At 57.5% G+C, this 23,502-nt stretch overlaps 1 protein-coding gene across 1 annotated transcript; it reads left to right on the top strand.

Annotated features, from left to right (window-relative positions):
- Positions 1–2,498: 2,498 nt before the first annotated feature.
- RTN4RL2 (reticulon 4 receptor like 2) lies at positions 2,499–17,420 on the top strand. Its single transcript, XM_060303188.1, has 3 exons — positions 2,499–2,897; positions 8,660–9,141; positions 16,046–17,420. The coding sequence occupies exons 1-3, from the start codon at positions 2,867–2,869 to the stop codon at positions 16,793–16,795; spliced, it is 1,263 nt and encodes a 420-aa protein (XP_060159171.1). The 5' UTR covers positions 2,499–2,866; the 3' UTR covers positions 16,796–17,420.
- Positions 17,421–23,502: the final 6,082 nt, after the last annotated feature.

Here is a 23,502-nt window from a genome sequence, read left to right as displayed (position 1 = left end):
GAACAAGGGGTCAGGATGCCCTACTGGGAATATCAAATGCATTGTGGTATTTCCTGTAAACTGAGACCCTGGGCCATCCACCCACGCGCCATTCATCCATCCAACAGTGTTCATTGAGCACATGCTGGGGACACAAAGATGGATGAGAGGAATTTCCTGCCCTCAAGAAGCTGTCAGTCTAGTAGGGGAAAGTAGTGAGTCAGCAGATAACTAGAGGAAACCGACGCCTGTACAGCGGGGTATAAGCAGGGGAATGTTTGACCGTCTGGAGCACACCCAAGTTCGGGGCGTCTCTTGGGGCTCCCAGGGCTGAAGGACAGGACTGGAGCCAAGGATCGTTGGCGGGGACGCCCCCTTTCCTGCAGCTCACCCCGGGGTGGGGGCTCCCCTCCCAGCTTCGGGTCCCCACCTGTGTTGGGGGCCTGGGGTCCCAGCCCCCCCCCACCCAGAAGAGCGCCAGCCCAGGGAACGGATGACAGCACACACCTGAGTCAGCCCGCCGCCCACCCGCCCCTCAGCGTCTGTCTCCGCATCTTGTGATATTTCGCTCCCCGGGAGCCAGCCCCACTGCGCTCCGGAGGCAGCTCGGCAAACAAACCCAGCGACAGATTGTGCCGCGGCTCATTCCGGGGAAGGACGCCAAATCCCACCCTACTACCCCCAACACTCCCTCCCACCGCCCCCTCCAGGCCTTCCTCCCAGGCGCGGGCCCTCGGCAGGGTGGGTCCCGGGAAACGCAGGGCCCCTGCTTTCTAGAGATGGGAGAGGGACAGGGGAGCCCCAGAGACGCCCCTTTTCCCTCCCACCTCACCCAAACGTAAGACGGGCCGGAAGAGGAAATTTAGTTGCTGGGAGGGCCTGGGAGCCCGAGAAGGGCAGAGGATGTAACCAGCAGGGGGCGCCCGAGCGTCGAGGTGCAAGAGGGCTGGGAGCCCGCTACTGAAACCCGGTGGAAAGGGAGACAAGAGACAGACATCCGACCCAGAGATGGAAAGACAGGGAGGGAAGGAGGCACAAGAGCAGAAGGGAAGCGACAGAGACACGGACAGAAAGCGAGAGAGACAGAGAAGACAGTGACACAAAGAGATAAATCATAAAGGAAGGAAGTGGCAGGGAGAGAGTAAGGAGGGGAGGGAGGGAACAGAGAGACGGAGACCATAAAATATGAATAAGAGAGGGAGGAGAAAATGAGAGAAATCGAACGAGAACGAGGGAAGAATGAGATTATGGATGGAACAGAAAATGAATGGGAAAATGAGATCAGCATTTATAAAGCGCCGACTGTATGCCAGGCGCTGCGTTGGGCCCTGGCACCGACGGGAGAGAAGGAGCCAGAGAGCCAGGTGGAGGAGCGAGGGGGGTTCTTTTTCTTTGCTCGCGGGAGCGGCCGCCCGGGACTCCCGCGCTTCCTCGGGCCGGCTTCGCGCAGATTTCCCTGGCTCTGGCCGTCGGCGCCGCTCCAGCAGCCCCAACCCGGCCTGCGCCGCTTGGCCACTGTCCCCGAAGCGGCTACCCCGAGGGTCCGCGACTGTCCCGCGCCGGGGCGGCTCCCAAGGTCCGGATGCCCGACGCCCTGGACCAGGTCAAGGCCAGGGTGATCCGCATCTTCCCCTTTATAAGGAGACGCTTAGGTCGCGGGCCTGCAGGTATCGCCCTGAACGAGGCCACGAGGGGCGCAAGGGGTCCCAAAGAGACCAGAATGCCTCCCTCTTTAAAAGGAAGCAGAAGAAGCTCCCGTGAAGCCAACGCTCTCCTCCCACCTTGGAGTCTTCTATCCCGCTCACGGGCACCCAAACTTGCACCCGCTTGCAGATGCGTTAAGGGGCACACACACACCACTGTACACATACCCCGGCCACCCAGCCCCAAGTTTGCTTGCGCCAAACCCTCACACGTTTCCCATCCGCGCAGACACGCGCGCTGGCTGACAGCGGCTCATCCATTCGCACACTCACGAGCCCCTGCTTCCCCCGGCCCGTATAAAAGATAACGTGTAAGCACTCAGTCACACCTGCACAAGCGTCCTTGCGCGCGCGTGCACGCTCATATGCAATCGATCTCGCACCCACAAACTCTTGCATATACTATTCTTATAGTCGCACACACTCAGGGCTTGGGGTCTGGGAACGAAAGGGAAAGTGGAATCTTGGAGGTCTCCCAGAGGAGAGGAACGTTGGAGACCTGGGCAAAGGGGCCTGGGGTCCGGCAAGGAGGAGGAGGTGACCCAGGAGCCCGGCTCCTCCCAGAAAGTTGGGAGGGGGGAACTGGGCAAGTCCACGGGGTTCCCTTACACTACCGCACACAGCCCCCGGAAGGGATTTCTCTAGAAGCGTGGCGCCGTGAAGGCGATCGAACACAGTCCTCCGGATCCCCCAAGAAAGAGAGGGGGCCTGGATGGAGGGGGCTAGAAAGCGGCTCCCGCCTCCTAGTGGCCAGGAAGCAGTTAAATCGGCAAAGCTAGGAAGCGAGGGAGGAGCCAGCGAGTGCGTGAAGGAGGGGGGTGGCTGGGAAGAGCATCCTCGCTGTCCCCACTCTCCCTCGGCGAGCAGCCGGCGCGCACGGACCGACGGACTGACGGACACCGTGCGCTGCCTGCGGTGCTGGGGGGCGCGGGCACCGGGCATCGACGGCCAGCTCGAACCCCGTCCCGCCGCGCCCCACCCCGTCCCGTCGGGGCCGATGGCTCCTCACGAGGTTCGCAGCCCAGGTGGCGCAGGGTAGAGCGCCGCGGCCCGGCCACACAGCCCGGGGACTCCCGGGCCCTCCCGGAGCCCCGCGGAGTCCCCGCCGTCCGTCTGGCCGGCTCAGGGAGCGAGTGGGAGCGCCCTCCCTCCCCGCCGCCCCCTCCCCCGAGCGTCGAGACAAGATGCTGCCCGGGCTCAGGAGCCTGCTGCAAGGTAGGGACCCCAGCCTGCGGGAAGGCAGAGAGCATCCTGCCGAGGCAAGCGGGGCGCCCCCTCCGCCAGGGCGCGAGGGTGGGGCAGTAGTGGGGGTGGGGGTAGCCTGGGAGGAAAAACGCTTAGCCCCGGACCCCGCCCCCGCCCCCAGAGCTGCCGGCAGGAGCCGCGCACCCGACTCGGAGCCTGCTGGGCTGTGCGGGGAACTCGTGACCGAGGGGGGACGCAGGGGGCAGGCGGACCGGCCCCGGGGGGTGGGGAGGGAGGCTCAGGTTCTGCTGTCCCGGCTCCACCTGCTCTGGGGGACGCCGAGGACTCGGGCCGGCTGGGGAAGCGCCGACTCAGCAACTTCTCGTGCCCCGTGCCTCAGCACTTTCCAGTCACCAGGGAGGACGAGGGATGAGGGTAGGGGGCTGTCCGGGAGGATGGGGGAGCAGAGGGAGATCCAAATGGCCCTCCGCGGTAGGACAGATGGAGGGCGCTAGAAAAGGGATAGTTCCACGAACTGAGTGACGGACAGACAAGGGTGTGGGCCAGAGATTGGGGGTGGGGTGGGGAAGGGGTAAGAAGGAAGAGAGCGGAAGATGGAGAAAGCGGTCAGGGGAGGGCGATAGGAAGGCGGGGGAGGAGGAGGAATAAAGGTTAGACGGGAAAAGCTTGGAGGGAAGTGAGACCCTGGCGAGGACACAGGAAGAGGGAAAGAGAGGGGAGACCAGATTAGGGGAGGGGTGGGGAGAAGACCAGGGCCAGGGACCCAGAACCTGGCAGTGGGAGAAATAGGAAAGAGAATGAGGGCTGGGACCCTAGGGATGGGGAAGGAACGGGGAGTGAGATCAGAAAGCCAAAAACCAGAGTAGGATGGGGATGGTGGACAGAGATGGGGTGTCAGGACCAGGGAAAGACAACTGGGATGAGCTCTAGGGTTGGGGATGGGAAACCAGAGATAGGAGAGGGCCTGGGGTTGATCAGGATGGGGATGGGGGCTGGAAAGGGAGGAAAGGAGGAAGGAAGAGAAAGGGGAGAGGGAGAGAGAGAGAGAGAGAGAGACTGGGGGGGGCGGCCTAGGGATGAGACAAAGAGACTTCTGGTAACCACTTCCACGTGGGAAGCCCTCCATTTCCAAAGCGCCTGCCTGTCACTTCCCTTCTTTCAGGGAGTGGCCAGTGGGCCAGACCCTGGGCTCTGAGCTCAGGGCCTTGTGGGTGGCTGTGAGGGGGAGAGGGGGAAGACATTCAAGTGGGGTGGCAGCCTCCGAGGGTGGGCGCCCTGGCTGGCTCTGTGCTGCCATTTATATCTCTGGGCCCCGTCGTGGGATCCTGCCGCCGCCGCCACGGTGGCTGCTTATTTTGGGGTGTTACATTCTGGCAGAGTGAGAAGCTGTTTGCAGCAGCTCTAAACCTCCATCACCCGCGTCAGTGCCTCCCCAGGCCCCTGCGTCACTGGTATCATCACCACCTCCGTTCTGTTCCGCGGCTCCCACCTCCTCAAGCCCCTTCCACCTCAGCATCTGCCCGGCAGGCCCAGCCCTTTTGGGTGTGGAGCTGTTGCTTCTTGTCTGGGACCCTGTGCCCCTCCTTCAAAACCAGAGGCCTTGACTCTCTTTCCAGGGAGCACTTTTCCTGGGGCCACTCTGCCCTGAGGGTTGGCACCCTGTTTCCTGCCTCTACACCGGGTCCATCTGCTTCCTTCTCAAGTTTCTTCTTTCACAGGGATCTCTGGACTTAATGGTGGTTCCCGGGCTGAGAACTTTGTGAGCCTTGGTGCTCCAGGGTGACAGCCCAGAGTCCTTGACAGTGGGCCCTCAGTGAGCGGATACTTTTTGGCTCTGGGCACCTCAGTCTTCTGGGATCAATACCATGCTCTGGCCTCTCTCCGTTCCCTCCCCTGGTCAGTTCTGGCCACATCTTCTGGACACTGGTCATCTCTTCCTGACTCCCAGATGGGCCATCCCCTAGAACAACCACAGCCTGGAGCCCAGGAGGGGAAAGTTGGAGAGAACCTGGGTCCTTTACCTTGCCTTGACCCTGAATAGCCAAACAGAGCCGGTGTCGTTGCTGGCCCAGCCCTGTGCACCTGGGTGCAATTTCTGTCCTCCTTTACCCCACCCCGAGCGCAGTAACTCTCACACTCGGGGGTGGTGTCTGTGGATGACGTGGGGTCTCCCAAAGAAAGGTCAGAGAGTCCCTTTTGACATGCACTTGTCCAATCCGGGTTCCACCTTGTACTAGCTGCATGACCTGAGGCAACTCATTTCATGTTTGTGAACCTCCCTGCCTTCATCTGCAGATTGGGAGCCGTAAGATTGATCTCACTGGGGCTATGTTATGTTGTATTCTACGCATAAAGGCATATGTACAAATACAGTGGCTGGCACACAGTAGGTGTTTAATAACAGATGGTTTCTGCCCATCCTCGCTCTATGCTCCCCTGCAACTCTAGCCATCACTTGCTGACTTGAGGAAAAAAAAAAGAGGATGGATGGAATGAGCAGAGAGGGTGGGGAGGCTGTGAGAATCGGCCCAGATAGTAGAGGGGGCATAAAATGAAGCCTTCGAGAAAGATAACCCAAGGTGGATTGACAGAGATTCGGTCAGGGCCTGGGCTGCGCCCTGCGAAATGAACTCTTCCCCTCTCCAGTTCTCAGTGGTGTGGCCTGTGCAATAAGGGATTTGCTCTTGATGGCCGATGAGGTGTCCCCCACCTTCCTGCTCTGACACTCTGTGCATCTGGACCCCGTCTTTGCCAGGGATTCACAAAATGGGGGCCGGGAGTGGAACCGTGGTCCTCGGGGAGAGAGGGAAGACCCGGGCCTGGGGGGAAGGCGTGATGGTGAAGAGCCAGGAGGAGCAGGGAGTGGGGAGGCGACGGTGGTGGGAAGGAAAAGGGCACAGGCTGGGCAGGGGCTGAGGGCGGAGGAGGGAGAGAAAGGCACAGCTCACCGGGCCCTGCTGCCTCTGCCCAGGAGCACTCCAGCCAGGCCCGGGGGCAGAGCCCTCCGGAGCCCCACCTGCCCCTCCTCCGCTCGCTTCCAGTGCGAGCCGCAGCCTGAATTATGGATGAGGCTCCTCGGGTTACAGCTGCTTTGCTTTGGCAGCAGCGAGGACCAGAAATGGCAACAGAGTCACTGTTACGCAGCAGCTGTCACGGAGGGGCCCCCTGCTCAGGGTCCCCCCCTCAAAGAGCCCGCAGGGAGCGCCATCTTGGCCTTGGGGAGGTGGGCCATGATGGGGGGAGATATGGGGGCAAGAGGGAGGGGCTGTGGGGAAATAAGAGAGAAGCCCCCTAAAGAGGGCAAGCAGGGGGCCAGGGAATTGTGGGCTAGAGGAATGAGTGGGGCCCCTGCCAGCCCCTGCTGAGCTCGGCCTCCAGGCTGGAAGAGACCCTGGTGCCAGGGGACTGCCTCCTGACTCCGGAGCCCTCTGGGATCACGTGTCCTTCCTTCTGCCTCTCCTGGGTTAACAGTTGGCCCTAGAGGCTGAGGAAAGAGCTCCATAATCCTTGCAGGGCTGGCAGCCTTCTGAATGAACACCCTGTGAGCTTGTGGATAAGGGGTGGGATTAAGGGATCAGAGAGGGATTTGGTTTTCCCTGGTGTCAAGTCCTTGGGGAAGCGAGCTCAGAGGGTGACTCCACCAGGAAGGGAAGTGCTCTGGCCAGTCATCAGGAGACTCCTTTCCAGTCCTTGCCCTGCCAATCACGTTGCTGTGTGACCGTGGGCAAGTCACTTTCCCTCTCTGAGCCCCAGCCATCACCTCAGTAGAACCAGAGCTTGAACCCGGAGGATTTTCCACCTCCAAGATCTCCTGTTCTAAGCCTCAAACCTCAGCCCTCCTGAAACCCACCCAGGGCTCCCTACAGGGCTCTCGCACCCCGCCCCTGCCTGGTTGGGTTGAGGGGTGAGAGACATGCTCTTCCACCCAATGTGGAAAAACTCGGGAGGAGAAAGTAATCGTGAAACGCCGCACGGGGGAGGGGTGAGAAGGGCCGAGAAACGCGGAGGTGGTGTGAACGAAGGGAACAGCAGCCGCTGTGTCACCGAGTATTACATCACACCCAGCCTACACACGCACGGGGCCCGGCACTCACACACACGCGGAGGACCACCGGCACACGCTTGCGCGCAGCGGCGCGGGGAGAGGCCGGGACGCTCGCCGTGGGCCGGGTGGCGTGGCGCCGGGGTCCCCACCCTGCGCCTTTGCGCTCCCCCGCGGGAGGAGGCACAGCCCAGCTTCCGTGATGTCCGCGCCACACGCGGGGCCTGTCGGTGCCATGTGCGCACCCCGGGCTCAGCAGCACTTCATGTAGAGGGCACCCGTCTCCCACGCGCATTCACACACAGCAACCTCTGACACCGGGCGTCAGTGAAAGTCACGGAGCCCTCAGGGTCTGCCCTGAGGACCCAGGATCTCAGGTCCCCGGGTCCAAGGGCAAAGGTCTTCCTCTGCCTTCGCAGGCCGTAGCACACTGTTTGGAGCAGAAGGTGCTCATTCCATGTGTGCCCAGAGAATGACCGCCTGGCTTTTGGAGCGCGAAACCCGCCAGATGAAAGTCCCGAGACTCATCCGGAAGTCATGATAAAGGGCAGAGGTCAAGCTAGTTCCAGCCCAGAACCTGCATCAGCTGCCCTGAGGGTCAGAAGGCCAGGGAACAGGGATGGATGAGGGGCCCCAGAGCCCCTGCTATAGCTCAGGGATATGGAGGCCTAGACACGGCTCTTTAGCCCCCAGGCCCTTGGGCCTCCCTGGGCCTGCCTCTCCATCTATATCACAAGAAGGCTGGATCACGGCCCACCTTCAAAAGTTAGTTTGAAAAAAAATTATTGTTATGTTTTGGCCGCACCAAGTGGGATCATAGTTCCCCAGGGATCGAACCAGTGCCCCCTGCAGCGGAAGCGCAGAGTCTTAACCACTGGACTGCCAAGGAAGTCCTGAAAAAGAATTTTTAAGTGACTTTGAATGAGAAGGGCCTGGGGTGTAAAATGCAGATTCCTGGGCTATTCCCCCAGGGATGCTGATTCTGCACAGGCAGGGCCCAGGAAGCAGCATTCTTTCCAGGACCCTGCTGCAGGTGCCTGGAGACCCCCTGTCCCTTGGTTCCTAAGATCCCTTCCAGTGTGGAGAGATGAGGGAGGAGGGCTGTGCTCACCTGTGGGCCAGCAAGACCAGACCCCGGAGGCAGCCACAGGGCCATTTTACATGGGCCTCAGATTCGCAGAGGGTCTCAATTTAGAGCCACCTGTTCTCAAATGGAGTCAATTTTGCTCCCCAGGTGATATTTGGCGACGTCTGGAGACATTTCGGTTGTCATAGGTTATCATAACGGCAGGGGGAAGGGTGTTACACATCTAATGGGTAGAGGACAGGGGTGCTGCTAAACACCCCTATATAGGACATCGTTGTACGGGACTGCCTCCAACAAAGCACTGTCCAGCCCAAGTCTCAAGACCAAAGTCATGGTCAAACCTACCATAGTGAAAACAGGAATGAAAGTAGACGTCACTCATCAAACAACTTTCAACCTATCACAGTGCTTCCTACGATGTCCTCTTGGCATTTCTTTATTCTTTAATGTACCAGGAGCCTCCAAAAGCGGAAGTGGCCACGGCCTCTCGCGACTCTGAGGTTGCACCCAGAACCCCCCACCCAAGCTAGAAACGAAAGGCTCTCAGCAAGGGTCGCCTTAGGGGTGGGTGGGCCCGGCCCCTGGCTGGCACTCCCACGCTCGCAGCCGCCCAGAGAGATCTCCCCCGCGCCCTCCCCGCAGGTCCCGCCCCGGCCTGCCTCCTGCTGATGCTCCTGGCCCTGCCCCCAGCTGCCCCCAGCTGCCCCATGCTCTGTACCTGCTACTCGTCCCCGCCCACCGTGAGCTGCCAGGCCAACAACTTCTCGTCGGTGCCGCTGTCCCTGCCGCCCAGCACGCAGCGCCTATTCCTGCAGAACAACCTCATCCGCACGCTGCGGCCCGGCACCTTCGGGCCTAACCTGCTCACTCTGTGGCTCTTCTCCAACAACCTCTCCGCCATCTATCCGGGCACCTTCCGCCACCTGCAGGCGCTCGAGGAGCTGGACCTCGGCGACAACCGGCACCTGCGCTCTCTGGAGCCCGACACCTTCCAGGGCCTGGAGCGGCTGCAGTCGCTACATCTGTACCGCTGTCAGCTCAGCAGCCTGCCGGGCAACATCTTCCGCGGCCTGGTCAGCCTGCAGTACCTCTACCTCCAGGAAAACAGCCTGCTCCACCTACAGGTGAGCCGGCCCTAGCCCGGCGCGCGCGCGCGCGCGCGCACACACACACACAGAGACACACATAGCCCTCTTCTGCTTCCCTCCCTCCCTGGGGCCTCTCGGCCCCTCTGTCCCTGCTCACCCTTCCCGCCTCTGTCTCAGCACCTCTCTCTATTTCTCTGTCCCTTTCCTAGGTTTCTGTCCCTCCCACTTTCTCCAGGGGCTTTTCTTTATTTTGTCTCCTGCATCTTTCTCTGTCACTAATACCCCACCCCCCATCTGACTGCCTCTGTCTGTCTGTCTCTCCCTTTCTGTCCCTATCTGTCTCGCTCACTAACTTGCCTCCCCCATCTGTCTCCCTCTGCCTCTTCTGTCTGTCTCCCTTCACACGCCCACTCCACACACACACCCCCATGTCTGTCTGGGTGTATGTGTGTGTCTCTTTCTGTGATCCCTCCTTTCCCCCTTGTTTGCCTTCCGGGGACTCTGCCTTTCCCCAGGCAGCCCAGCCCAAAGGGCTTCGTGGCGGCTCTTCTCACCCACCCCCATGCCCTCCCGCAACACGGGGAGGTAAGCAAGAGGGCGGAGCCACTGCAACCGGTATCCCATAGAAGGTTCCACCTCTCTCCACCTCACTGGGTCGTGGGACAAGGGGAAACCCTACCCTTTCTAGATTCCGTTCCCCAAACCTATCCCCCAGATCTGTTGTCTCAGTGCAACCAACGGGTGAAGGAAAAAAAAAGGGTAAAGAGCTGTTAAGCAGCTGGAAAACGGATGCTCTGAAAATGGAAGGAATAACAGTAATTGCTATTTATTGGTATTATTATTGATCTAAATATTGGTTATTATCGTCGTCATGCTGACTGTTTGACAGTCAAATCCTCCCATTCTATTTCCCCAGGAATCAATAACACACCCTCCAAGCCACTCTGGGAGAAAATTCTCCCTCGGCTACACAGCCTCTGGATATCCAAACCCTCCCCTCTCCCCACACCAACCTGGAAGGTACTTCCTCCTCCCCGTCCCAGGCTGAGGCCTAACGGGTGGATTTGATGCTGATAATTATAACACAACAATAGCAATAATAATTTAACATTTATCGAGCACCCAGAATATTCTTGGTGCTGAGCAAAGGGCAGCGAACAAAACAGACGAACTCCTGCCTTCGCAGAGAGCATTCTAGTGGCGGGGAGAGACAAGAAGTCAAGTGTACAGTATGTTGGGAAAATATGTTGTGTTATTATTATGGCATAAGTAATGATAATAATAGCCCACTAGCACTTAGCAGGCACACTATGCGTCAGGCGCTGTGCTAAGGACTTTGCCACTTACAAGTGTGTGGCATTTTTTAACCTCCCTGAGCCTCAGTTTTTCCATCTGTAAAATGGAGGCAGCCATAGCACCCACCTTCTAGGGATTTTGTAAGTGTCAAGTGCATGAATAATTTGTAAAGCACTTGGCGTACGGCGGGCACGCTATCAAGGCTTGTTAAGATACTGTTTTAAAAAGAGAGACAAGCCTCATTTAACACTGGTCTCAGTGAAATGGCCCATCTTGGACCCCATCCTGAAGAGATGGGTCAACTTCAAGGATTACGCTGAGACCATGGGTGGGTCCCAGAACACTCCCTCCTTTTTCTTCTTCCTAACTTTGCCCCTCATGGTTTCCAGAGTGCGCTCAGTCACCTCATTTCTACAGCCCTGCTGGGAGATGGTTCATACTCCCTTACAGACGAGGAAGCTGAGACCAAGGGTCCCAAAGTCTCTTAAATCATCGTCCGTGTGCCTGGGGGCTTAACGTGTTCTCAGTATCACGTCAAACCTACAACAGGCCGGCAGTAGGGATGCTTAGGGGCAGTAGGGACAGAAAATGAAGTTTCTGAGGCCACACAGCCAGGAAGAGCTGGTAGCACTTCAGCCTTCGCAGCCTGATGACACCTCAGGCCATTTTTATCATTCAGAACTCTCCACTGGGGGCTGACCAGGTGCAGGGGCAATGGTTCTCAGAAGGACAGCAGGGCAGGCTCACTTTTGAAAGCACATATGCTTTGTTTTGGTTTGCTTTTGGCTCCACTGCGCAGCATGTGGGATCTTAGTTCCCTGACCGGGGATCAAACCCACGCCCGCTGCAATGGAGCGCGGAATCTTAACCTCTACACCACCAGGGAGGTCCCTGAAAGCACCTGCTTTGGGGTCTGCCAGACCTAAGTTCAAATCCTGGCTCCTATACGACTCTGGACAAATTACTCATTAAAAATTACTCTTTCCATTGCCATTTCCTCATCTGTAAAATGGCAATCATGATAGTAATTAACAATATACTTACCTAAGAAGTTTTGTAAGGATTAAAGTTTAGCACAGGGCCACATCAATATATGGGCGCTGTCATTAGTATTGTTAATTATTACCAGTAGTGCAACAAACACTACTACTGAGATCCTGACCTCCTTATCAACATATATTAGTTGTTCAGGTTAGGAATCTGGGGTCAGCAGGCCTGAGTTTGAATCCCTGCTCTGCTATTTTCTGACTTATGTAACTTTAGACAAGTTGCTGCCCCCTCTGAACCTCAGTTTTCTTATCTTTAAGATGGGAATAATAAAAATAATACCTTCCATAAAGAATGGCTGTAAAGAGTAAGTGAGTTCAAAAAAAAAAAAAGAGTCAATGAGTTCGTGTATATAATCACATAGTTAAGTGCTGAATAAATTTTGTCGTCATTACCTGATCCTCCATCACAAGTGGCAGCCAGGGCCTGGGGTCAGGAAAGACCTGGGCAAGGTCAGTGGATACTGACCTCGAGTGGACACTGGGGTCTTCTGCAATGGGAAGTGTTGGTTCTGCACACCCCTGGCATGAGTGGTAGGAGGCATCATGGGAAGGAAACATCTTCACACCTGGCCCTATATAGAAGAGAAAGAAAGAGACAGCCTCTGCCTGTGAACTGCCTGGAGAAACTAGGCTGGGAGATGCCACAGGCAGGTGCGGAAGCACGCGGGCCGGGCTGAGATCCGCAGAGCACAGGTGTGACCCAAGATGCCACCGGGCCTGCCCCGAGAGGGGAGATCTGGAGGAGGCAGGAGGACCACAGCTTTTCAGGATAAGGAAGGTAGAAAGGGGAATGGGGTAGAGTGGAGGTTCTCACAGACTGTGTGCCGTAGGCCAGGCACTGTGCCAGGTGCGTTCATCACAGATTCTTACTGAGCATCTACTATATGCCAGGCAGTGTTCTGGGTGCCAGGGATTCAGAAGTGAACAAAAACTGTGTCCCTGCTCTCCTGGAGCATATTTCATACTGGAGTGGAACCAGATGATGGAGGCATCTGTCTCTCTTCTGTTAGAGCAGCCTGCATGGCGTAAAAGCGCAGTCTTTACATTCAGGCAGATCTGCTCTGCTCTGTGGCTTTGGGCAAGTTACTTAACCACTCTGAGTCTCGGTAGACCCATCTGTGAAATGGAAAAAAATGACCTGTAACTCAGGGGTTCGTTGTGAGGATTAAAGGAGATGCTGCTTGAAAGGGGCTTAGTGTGTCCAGTCCAGAGGAAGCATCATTTCCCCCATTCAATGGCTGAGGACACTGAGGCTCGGAGAAGTTAAGGCGCCCACCCGAGGTCACCCAGCTCGTAAAGGGCACAGCCTAGAATTAGCCCAGGTCTGTCTGACTCCAAAGTGCAACTGTTCAGAGCTCTGTCTCCAGAGTTCACGTCTGCCTTCCACTACATACTGGCTCTTGAACTCTAGGCCAGTCACTTGCCTTCTCTGAGCCTCCCTCTTCTAACCTCTGAAAGGGGGAGAATAATACTATCTGCTTCACGGGACTTCCCTGGCGGTCCAGTGGTTAAGACTCCGTGCTCCCAATGCAGGGGGCATGGGTTCGATCCCTGGTCAGGGAACTAAGATCCCACATGAGCAGCCAAAAAAAAAAAAATTATCGGCTTCATGGGGCTGTGATGATTCGGTTACTACATGGGATCTGTGTAGCACAGAGCCTGGCACATGGCAAGAGCTCGGTTAGTCAGCTGCTGACGCAAACGATGGCGATGATACCCAGCGTAGATCGGTGAGTGCTGTGAGTGGGGTGCCTGGCACAGAGCAGACACTCAGTACAGCTTTCTTGAATGAATGAGGTACATTCCAGGACTCACTTGCTCATTAATATCAGATGAGGATGGATCTTAATGATCAACGATCTCAAGGCCCTTGTTTCACGGATGAAAAAAAAACTGAGGCTCAGAGAGGTGCCCGGAGCTGCCCAAGGTAACAAAGTCCCGCAGCTGATTTGACCAGCGCCAGAGACTGGATGGGAGGCTGGAGGGAGGCAAGGTGAAGAACAGGATGCTGTCCAGGGAAGGGGGCAGGGACGCTGCGTTGAGGTTCCGAATGGCTTCCGAGAGCTGTGAGCCGGCCAGGGGGAGGTGAGGGAAATGTGGTTTTCAAAATGGAAGAGGATGACTTTAACAGACACTCTCTGCCCAGAGGGAGGGCGTGATAGGGAGTGTGGTGGGGGAGGGGGAAGGCTGTGAAGGTCAAGCGCTTATTAATGCACAGAGAACCATTTTAGAGGAAGGACCCGGTCTGAGACCTGCAGCCTAGGAAGTGACAACAGGATCTGGCAACGGCGTGGATGGGGGTTAGGGGAATGGACCCCCAGGCTGAGGCTCAGAGCAGGAGGGGCAGGACTTTTGCCAGGGGAAGGAGAAGGAGATTGGAATCAAGGAATCCTGTAGCCCCAAAACTGGGGCTGTAGGTCAAAGGTGCCTGAACTCCCTAACATCTCTGAACTTTCGGTCTTCCCTTCCTGACTTCCGGAAGTCCCCAAAGTGCCGATTGCCTCTGCTCCCTCTATACCCCACCCCACCCCACATCTATCCTTTGACCAGGTACCTCTGGGTGTGTCCTACTCTTGCTGACACTCCATTAAAAAGAGAAACCCTAATTAGGTGTTTGAGTGGAAGGGATTCAGCCCACTCCCTGGGGGGGCCAAGAAGAAAAGGACAAGGACACCAGGCCACGCTGGGCCAGGCTGAGGCCACGGACGTGCGGGGAGCCCTCCGCTGGAGACCTGAGCTGGGCACGGGGCCGTGGCAGCAGGAGGTGGAGAAAGCTGGTGTCATAGGCAGTCGAGAAGGTTGAGGGGGACGGATCTCAATGTGGCCAAGAGGAGGGTTCTTGGCAGGCTCAGTTCCTGTAGCAGAGAGGGCGGAAGCCAGATGGGAGGGGGCGAGAAAATGCAGGAGCACAGGAAGGCGGAGGCTGTGAGTGTGGGCTGGGAGTCAACGCCCTCCCCCCACCTGAGAGCCTGAGACCAGGCTCCTGGGTGAGGTGGGGGGATCATCTCCCCAGGCAGGGAAGGGTGGGAGGGGCACCGCCAGGAAACAGGAATCCAGGGTGAGCTGGCTTGAGCACAGAGGATGCCCCTGTCCCCCAGAACCAGACCCCCCGGGTCTGCTGACCACAATGAGGTCCTCCACAAGAGGGGAGGACCTCAGTACTGGGGCTCCGGTCCCCTCTCTGGCAGGCCCTTCATCTCTCTGGGTCTCAGTGCTCTCCTCTGCGAAAACGTAGGCTAGGCTGGTGCCCCCAAAAGCACTAACTCCCAAATACCTTGGTGAACTGGTTAAAATGCAGCGCCAGCCCCCTGCTCTCTCCCCTCCATGGAGCATACCCATTCCTCCACTCCCCTGAACCACAGTTCAAGGCCCTTCCAGCACTAATATGGTCTGATTCAGAGACTCCCCAGCCTTGGGCAGGTGGGACAGCCCCTCTAAGGGGACAGTGATGCAGGGCATGGGGCAGCAGGCTTCCTTCCCCTCCCCTGCTGCCTCTGTGGGGTGGAGCTGATATGGTCCCCTTAATGTCCCAGCCCAGTAGCAGAACTTTGGGGTCCCAGGAAGCTCTTCTATTAGAGGAAAATGGATGGGACCTAATTCTAACTAAGACACTATTGTCATAATAACCACCATTTATTGATGGTCTGTGTGCCCACCGGGTACGACATCCTTACAGGATCTCATCTAACCCTCCCTCAGCCTGCTGAAAGAGTTGTTCTCTGAGTTACACACACTGAGGAAACTGAGGCTCAATGAGGCTAAATAACTTGCCCAAAGTAACGCAGCTGGGAAGAGGGCAAGCTGGATTTGAGCCGGGGCTCTGCTGACTCCTGAGCCTGTGGGCTTCATCACTGGACCGAACCCCAATGTGCCAGGCCCTGTGCCCGACACTTCACCCATCTGATAGGTATGGGGATTGTCTTCTTTAATCCTCAAAGCAAACCCAGGGGGAGGTACACTCACCTCCATTTTAATGACGAGGAAACAGATTGCTGGCTTGGCCAAGTTCACAATAATGGCTAACTCACAGAATGCCCACCACATGTATTAACACATGTTGTTTCATTTCATCTCCACATGTTACAGGTGAAGAAACTGAGTCATAAGGATACTGAGTGACTCGCTCAAGTGTCAGTTAGTAAGGCCAGGATTTGAAAGTCAGGGAGTCTGAAAGTCTGCATACTTAGTCAAATCAGAGGTTCTCATTCTCCAAGTGTGGTCCTCCCACCAGCAGCATCAGTACCACCTGGGAACTTGTAAAGACGTGCAGAATCTCCCCCCGCCCCCGCGCCCACCCCTTCCCCCGCTCCAAGACCTGCTGAATCAGAAACCCTGCGGGCAGGGCTCAGGGATCTGCAGGGGATTCTGATGCACCCCCAAAATTTTAAGAACTATATTGCGTTTCTCACATTAACCTCTAAATAGGTTAGAGGAGGCAGGATTAGAACCCAGGACTCTATGAATCAGAAGGTCAAACCCCTTCTGTTCCACCACAATGCTCCCCTTCTTTCCCAGATTTCTTCGGTGCCTGTCTCAGAACCACTCACCACTCTTCTTCTCTCCCCTCCGCCACCCCCCCCCCCGCCCCCCGCCAGGATGACCTGTTCGCGGACCTGGCCAACCTGAGCCACCTCTTCCTCCACGGGAACCGCCTGCGGCTGCTCACGGAGCACGTGTTCCGCGGCCTGGGCAGTCTGGACCGGCTGCTGCTGCACGGGAACCGGCTGCAGGGCGTGCACCGCGCGGCCTTCCGCGGCCTCAGCCGCCTCACCATCCTCTACCTGTTCAACAACAGCCTGGCCTCGCTGCCGGGCGAGGCGCTCGCTGACCTGCCGGCGCTGGAGTTCCTGCGGCTCAACGCCAACCCCTGGGCGTGCGACTGCCGCGCGCGGCCGCTCTGGGCCTGGTTCCAGCGCGCGCGCGTGTCCAGCTCCGACGTGACGTGCGCCACGCCCCCGGAGCGCCAGGGCCGCGACCTGCGCTCCCTCCGCGAGGCCGACTTCCAGGCCTGCCCGCCCGCCGTGCCCACGCGGCCCGGCAGCCGCGCCCGCGGCAACAGCTCGTCCAACCACCTGTACGGGGTGGCCGAGGCCGGGGCGCCCCCCGCCGACCCCTCCACCCTGTACCGAGACCTGCCAGCCGAAGACCCGCGGGGGCGCCAGGGCGGGGACGCCCCCACCGAGGACGACTACTGGGAGAGCTACGGGGGCGAGGACCAGCGGGGCGAGCAGACGTGCCCCGGCGCTGCCTGCCAGGCGACCCCGGACTCCCGCGGCCCCGCGCTCTCGGCCGGGCTCCCCACCCCTCTGCTTTGCGTCTTGCTCCTGGTCCCCCACCACCTCTGACTGCGGTGCTGAGACTGAAGAGGCCGGTGTGTCTCGCTCCCCCTCTTCCCTCATCTCCATCCCCAGCTGCGGCTCCGGCCCCAGTCCCCGCCCTCTGGCCCTGCGGCCTTGCCGCCTTCTTTCCGCTCCCAGCTCCTCTCTTCCCCTGGGACCAGGCCACCTCTCCCTGCCTCCCAGGCTGCTGGCTTATGGCAGCCCCAGGAGGACACATCTGGTGGCTCAGCCCTGTTCTCCCCGACTCTGGCCGTTAACCCGTTCCCATCCCAAGGCTGGGGTGGGCACCCCAGGCAGCCGCTGACCACTTCTCCCAGTGCCCACAGTGGACTCGGGACGGGCTTTGTCTGCAGAGCATCTTCCACCAGCAGAGCCTTTGGAAGCTCCCGGGAAGGGAGCCCTGCCCAGGAGCCCTTTGGAGGGATGCTTCAGTCGGGGCCAGGCCAACCCTAGGCCCCTGCTTATCCTAGCACCCCTCAACCTCCCGACACTGGAGAAATACTTTTCTCCTGTCTACCTTGGACACTTTTTAGGGTGCCTGGAGAGAGCTTTCCTCTCCACCGTGGCCCTTGTGTGGTGAAGATCAACAGAAGTTGTTTGGGAAAAAAAAAATTTATTAAAAAATTCTATTATTTTATCTTCTGTAAGATTTGTTGGCTCAGGTCCTCAAAAGTGGGAGGAGGGCTTAGAACCATCAGGCTTTCAGGGCCAGGAGGGTTTCAGAAAGGGGAACCATTCCATGCTATCCAAGTGCTTCTTGCTGTTTTCCCATGACAAGAAGCTGAAGTCTCAGGACCAGGGTTGTGACCCTGGAGTCCCAGGCAGGACAGGTGAAATCTGATAGCCAGGAGTGGGTGCTAATGGCACCTCAGCTCCTCATTTGTCCAGGAGAAGCAGCTACATGCGACCCTGAGTTGTCTATGCCTGAGGAGCTAAGCCTGGGGAAGGCCTCCAGCCTGGCTAACCGTTCTCTCTGAGGCTCTGTTCCTTCAGGAAGGGAGAGCAGTTCCCTCTTTCCCCTGCAACGAGGAGTAACATGGACAGCCGTGGTCACAGCCAGCCCAAACATGACTTTGGGTAAATCTGAGAAAGGCACCTCTTCCTCAGGGGAACCCAGCCCCATACCACAGCAAACAGAGCATAAGGCTCACACTTGCCCCCTCACCTGATTGCCCTTGTGCAGTGTACAGCCTGCACAGCTGTACACAGCAACCTTGTAGACAGATGGTCTCTTTCCCTTGGCTCCTGTGAGGTAGAAGTCATCAGGGAGGAATCAGGTCAGAGAAGCAGTTCTCCAAGCAGGTTAGAGGCGAAATCAAGGGGCTAGGGTGATAAGAGGGACAGGAATCCCAAGCTGGGGTGTCTTGCTGGCTTGAGGTGTGATCAGAAGCTTCATCTTTCCAGTGTGTGGAGGGGAGGCTGGGGAAAGGGAAGAGCCCTGGCTAAGAAGGACTTCGTTGAGTCTCATCCAACAGAAGCAACTGGGGAGACATTTGATGGTTTAAATTTAGGGTTAAAAAAATCTAACTTGGGATCTGGGGATGGAAAGAGACGGTACCTGGGTGCCAGGGCTCAAGGATGCTGCGATTCTGTGGCCCTGGCCAGACAAGTCAGAAGGACAGTGCGAAGAGGAGGCAGAAACGGGACAGAGTGAACATCTAAGGCCTGAAGCTGGTGGACTTTGGATAAAGATGTGGGGTTGGGGTGGGGGGATAGTGCCCCCCCAAGTCTGGGGTCTCATGGGGGCCTGTGTCAGGCTGGCTTTGAGGAGACTAATGAGGGGGCCTAGGGGGCCAGCCAGGCAAGAGCTCTGAGAGAGGGATTGCTGGGGCCTGGGCAGGGGGAGGAGGGAAGATGCTGGGAACTCAGAAGCAGGCAGTCCAGGTCACAGAATTTTCGTTGTGAAATATTCATGGGCCTTTGGTCCAGATGCTATTTCAGAGCAGTGAAAGCAAGAGGAGTGTGTGAGCCTCAGGAAGCAGCCCACAGCAATGCCACTTTCCCCCAGCCCCGCCCAGACAGACCCACGGACGCCCATCACGTGCACACCCAGACTCACACGCTCCCTCACACACACTAACACAGAGCGGAGCTAGAGAGCACGTGCAGGCATGCCAACACCCACGGGTCCCACAAACAGGAGGATGCACCCCCAAATACCGACATGCGTGTGCAGCTGCTCACATGGGTCCCCGCCCATGAGATGTCACACACACAGACCCCAGCCTCTCCCAAACAACCCAGACTGATGACCCTGAGCACACACCCTGAGATAGGAGGGACTTTCAAGGCCGTCCAGTCCCACCCCCACCGATGCTCCGAGGGGGGCAGCGGAGGCCCAGAGAGGGGAGGTGATGTATCCAAGATTCTTAGCCCTGAGAGGAACAAAACTCATTCACCTCCTGCATCCTGAGTGTACACCCACATGCTGAGTTCTCTCTGTCTGCCTGACACCAGTGGTAGTTAACTCCTCCCTTTCTTTCATGTCCTGTCTCTGCTCGCTCACCCAGTCCCCCTCGCAGCCCCCATCCAGCCCTTCCTTTCCATTCCTCCTGCTACCTCCCTGCTTCATCTCCTCATTACCTCATGCCTAGAATATAGAAGAAAATAGCAATAACCTCCTCTCTGGTTTTCCTCCATTCACTCTCTCTCTCCCTCCCACTCACGGGCCCCCGTTGGCCAGATTCAGCTGACCAGCATTTGCATTATGTCATTCTGTTACTCAGGAACTTACAATGGCTCCCTGTTGCCTACAGGTTAAAGATAAAACACCTTAGCAAAGCATCAAAGATCCTTTAGAGTCTGGTCCCAACTGCCTTTCTAGCTTTCTCTCTCGTGGCCTCCTCCCAAACCTTCACTCCAGCTAGGAAGATTGTATCATGCTGGCCATCAGTTACCATGTACTTGAAACCCACAAACCTACTTTGAACCCTCCCCAAAATTCCTCAATCTCCCCCAGACTAGGAGCCCTCTCCCCCTGTCCTCAGATGACAGACTCCAGAGCCCTTCCCCAAGGCCAAAACTGCATCTCCGGGACCTTATCCATGGGGTTCTTTTCCTGTCCTTCAAAGCTTCGGTAGAGGCTCAGGCTAGGGCTCCCTCATAGGAGATAGCTGCCCTCCACTGGCCACCTCGGGTATCACAGCCAGGCTGAGTTACCCTAAACTGAGAGTGAGTATCTGTCTGCCTGGGGAGAGGAAGAGAAGGACGCCAGATGACAAGGTTTATAAGCCCTGAAACCTCTAAGGTTCTTACACTCAGAGTGGGGGGAGGGTTCTCAGCCCTGCTTTCTCAGCTGCTGGCTTCTGACTTTAGCTCCCTAATCCATGAGAGAAGCCCCCTCCTGTGAAATACGGACTCGGGGTCTCCCAGGACACTGCTGAAGGGAAATTTGCCCACCAGGATCTGAGAGGCCACCAGGCCAGGGACAGTCCAGGTGGCAGACCCAAGGTCCAACTGGGGTCAGGTTTCTAAATGAATTTTTAATGCTTCCAGCCAGACTTGTCAGATGTTCCGAAACCCGAGCATCTCCTTTCATCTCTGTACATGATGCCCTTCCCCACCCCCACTGCCCCGGGGGGGGGGGGTAGGGCAGGGAGGGGAGGCCTGGGTCAGCTACCCAGCAGCCTCTTGAGAAATGATTTGGGGGAAATAGAAGGGTGAATGACCTATCTATTTTCCCACTTACTGTGTGACCTTGAGCAAGTCACTTAACCTCTCTGAACATCCCTTTTTTGTTTTGCATGTATAACCTGGGGGCAATAGCGCCTGCCTAAATTGAGCTGTTGTGGGGAGTAAGTGCAATAGCCCGTGGAAAGGTGGCCTATATGTTTGCTGTCACCCTTATCTTTCCTCAAGCCCTGCCTCCCTCCTGTTTTCTTCCTACCCCAGAGATAGGTGCTTTGCCTCTTTCTTTTGGAGGTGGGGACTTTGGCTCTCCCCTTACTCCCTAAGATCCAAACTGCCTACCCCAAGATTCTTTGGCCTTAGAAACTTCAGATGAGGTGGGGGAAGGGAAGTGAGAGAGGAAGATGGAAAGAGCAGCTGAGGCAGACGGGAGGGAAGAAGGTAGCAGAGAGAGGAAGGGTAAGACCCTGCTCAGAGAGAGGACAGCCAGGTGAGCCTCACTCTTTCTTTCTCTTTCTTTCTCCTTCCTCCGACCCCCCTTCCTCCCTTCCTTCCCTCCTTTCTGGCACCTTCTCCATCCCCTGGTACTCTCACACCGGAAGCAGAGATGGCCATACAGAGCAGAGGTGAGGTCAGGAGCATGGAGGAGGGGTGGGGGGGGCCGTTGATGAAGACTTGTCCAGTCTTTCCAGCCCACCAATTCCCTGCACAATGTTTCTGAAAATGAAGGTCTTTTACATCCGATTTAGGTGGGAAACTGCTAAGATGCAGATTCCTGAGCCCCTGAAGCAGATCTCTAAGGGAGCCCTGGAATCTGCATTTTAACACGTAGGGGTGGGTTATGAAGCTCTCTAAAGGCTGAGAGACACCACCTCAAAGGTGGGGTGGTCCTTGGGGGGCAGAGGGGAGAAAGCAAAGGAAGAAAAGTTAGATTCCCTCCCCTCCCCCACTCACTTGGTGGAAGTTACAGACAATACTCTTGCAAGGAGAGAGTGATGCCAGGGATGGGGAAAAAGGATGGAGACAGATGGGGGCGGGGGGATGCAGTGAATGTGACACCCAGGGTAAGCAGCCACAAGCGGAAACAGCCACTTGCACGTTGCCCCCACCTTCGTGGCGATCTGAGACCCTGAACTTCTGGTCCCGGGATGTGGAGACTCTGGAAGAGTCCCCTGTTTCTGGGGCGTAGGGTCAAGGAGGAGCCCTCATCTTCGGAGACCAGCGGCCCTCCCCGGAGGTCCCACGCAGCGATAAACAGATACACATCTACCCATCACTCCCCCGGCCGGAGCCCTCCTGCCCTCCCCTCGGGTCCAGCGTCCGTCAGACCTTCTTCTCCCTCCATCGGCCCTCCCCAGCCCGCGTCCCAGCTCATCTGCATAAAGTTCCAATTAACACGTTTTCCCTCAGCTATTTACGATCCCTGAACTCGCTCCCGGCTCGGGAGCCCGCTTCCCGCCGCCCCCTCGCCCCTCGGAATGTGGCCCCATTAATCCTTGCGACCCGGGCTGCTCCCTGCGGTCTGGACCCCGCCGGCTTGGTCCGCGCCGGGAGTCTAGGGGGTGAGGGGCGCGACCCAGGGGGACGGCGGGGTCTGCCGCAGGCCAGAGGCCGGGGCTCTCTGGGAAAAAACGCAGGCGCTTGCCCGCCCCTCTTTCTGGGAAGAGATGGGGAGGGGGGCTTCTCCTGGGAGACTCGGGGCGTCGAAATTCCTCGTTCCTCATCCTGCGGCCCCCGCACCCCTCCTCCTCCCCGCCACGTACCCTCTCCCCTCCCCAGCCATCTGTTCCACTCGGCAGCGCCGCGGCAAACACGGCTGCAGCTCGCTTCCGCCCCTGCCCAGCCCCCTCCCCAAGCTCCCCACCCCGGGAACGGGGAGGGAGGAGACACCCCTCCCCCAGGAGGCCGAGATCTCTGCCTGCATCTCCCACCCGGTCCCACGCCCCAGCTGGGCAGGGGCAGAGTCGAGACCCCCTCCTTCAGCCTCGAGGGTCAGTGGGGCAGGGGATAACGCTTGAAAGGATGTTCGGCGAAGGAGGGCAGAGCAAGCCAGGGTAGGGGTCTGGAGATCGAGACCCAGGAAAGGGCAGACTAGTGGGTAAGGGGTGTATGTGGAGGGGTGTCGAGGTTCCCTTCCTGGCTCGCCGCCGGCTCCCACCCTCCCACCCCGTCCCAGCCGCAGCCACGCAGCGCCGCCTGCTGGGCACACCGAGCACCCGGCGCACACGCCTTGCTTCCTCCGCCCGCCCCACTTCTGTTCATCGCTTCTGATCAACTTCCAACAGACTGTAGGGAAACTCAAGGTCTGGGACAGAGAGTGTAGTGAGACCAGGGTAAGGCCTCTGGGAGCCCGTCCAACCCGTTGGTGGCTGCTGTCCAGTTCTGGTTTCTATTTTGCGAAAAGGGCACAGTGTTGCAAGCCAGGAGTCTGGGCTCAGAGCAGCCAGGTATCTGCTGTGCAACTTTTGTCAAGTGTCCAGACCCCTCTGGTCATCTATAAAATGGATGGGTCAGTCTGTTTTATCAACTCCTAAAGACAGTTTAAGACAAAGGGAGGGCTTATTTGTAATACTGTCTTCCAGGGCTAAAATTTGGGGGTTCTCCAAGGGTTTTTTTTGGTGTGTGTGTGGCGGGGGGCGGGGGGGGGAAGATAAGGCTTTTGTGGTTACTCTCAGCCCTGAGAGGGCAGCAGAAAGTTGAGCTCAGAATCTTGGGACCTCCTTTCTGCCGCTGATTGCCTTGGCAGACCTGTGGTTAGGACTCAGCGGTTAGAATGCCCAGGTTCCAAGCTCAGCTCCACCACCTACCTACCAGCTGTGTGCCCTTGGGTCTCGCGCCTTAATCTGTCTGAGCTTTCCTCAATCTATGAAACAACCCGAAGACACCGACTTCTACAGTTAGGATGAAATGAGATACCTGTGTAGCTAGGACAGGCAGATCCTCAACAAATCTTAGTGGTCCCTCCCTGCCCCATCCCTCCATTCTGTGACTTTAAGGTTTATGTCCCAGAACAGAAAGAGATGTAGGAGTGGGATAAATAAGGTACAGCTTCCTGGAAGGTCCCTTGTCCTCAAAGACAGTGTCTT

This window comes from Globicephala melas, chromosome 8, assembly GCF_963455315.2.
Source record: "Globicephala melas chromosome 8, mGloMel1.2, whole genome shotgun sequence".
NCBI classification, from domain to species: domain Eukaryota; kingdom Metazoa; phylum Chordata; class Mammalia; order Artiodactyla; family Delphinidae; genus Globicephala; species Globicephala melas.
The sequence above is the reverse complement of the archived record's forward strand: the minus strand, read 5'-3'. Positions and strand labels throughout refer to the sequence as shown.

Coding starts and splice junctions, on each gene's coding strand:
- RTN4RL2 (XM_060303188.1), top strand. CDS start 2,867: ATGCTGCCCGGGCTCAGGAGCCTGCTGCAAG. Junction 2,898..8,659: donor GCTCAGGAGCCTGCTGCAAG/GTAGGGACCCCA, acceptor CCCTCCCCGCAG/GTCCCGCCCCGGCCTGCCTC. Junction 9,142..16,045: donor ACAGCCTGCTCCACCTACAG/GTGAGCCGGCCC, acceptor GCCCCCCGCCAG/GATGACCTGTTCGCGGACCT.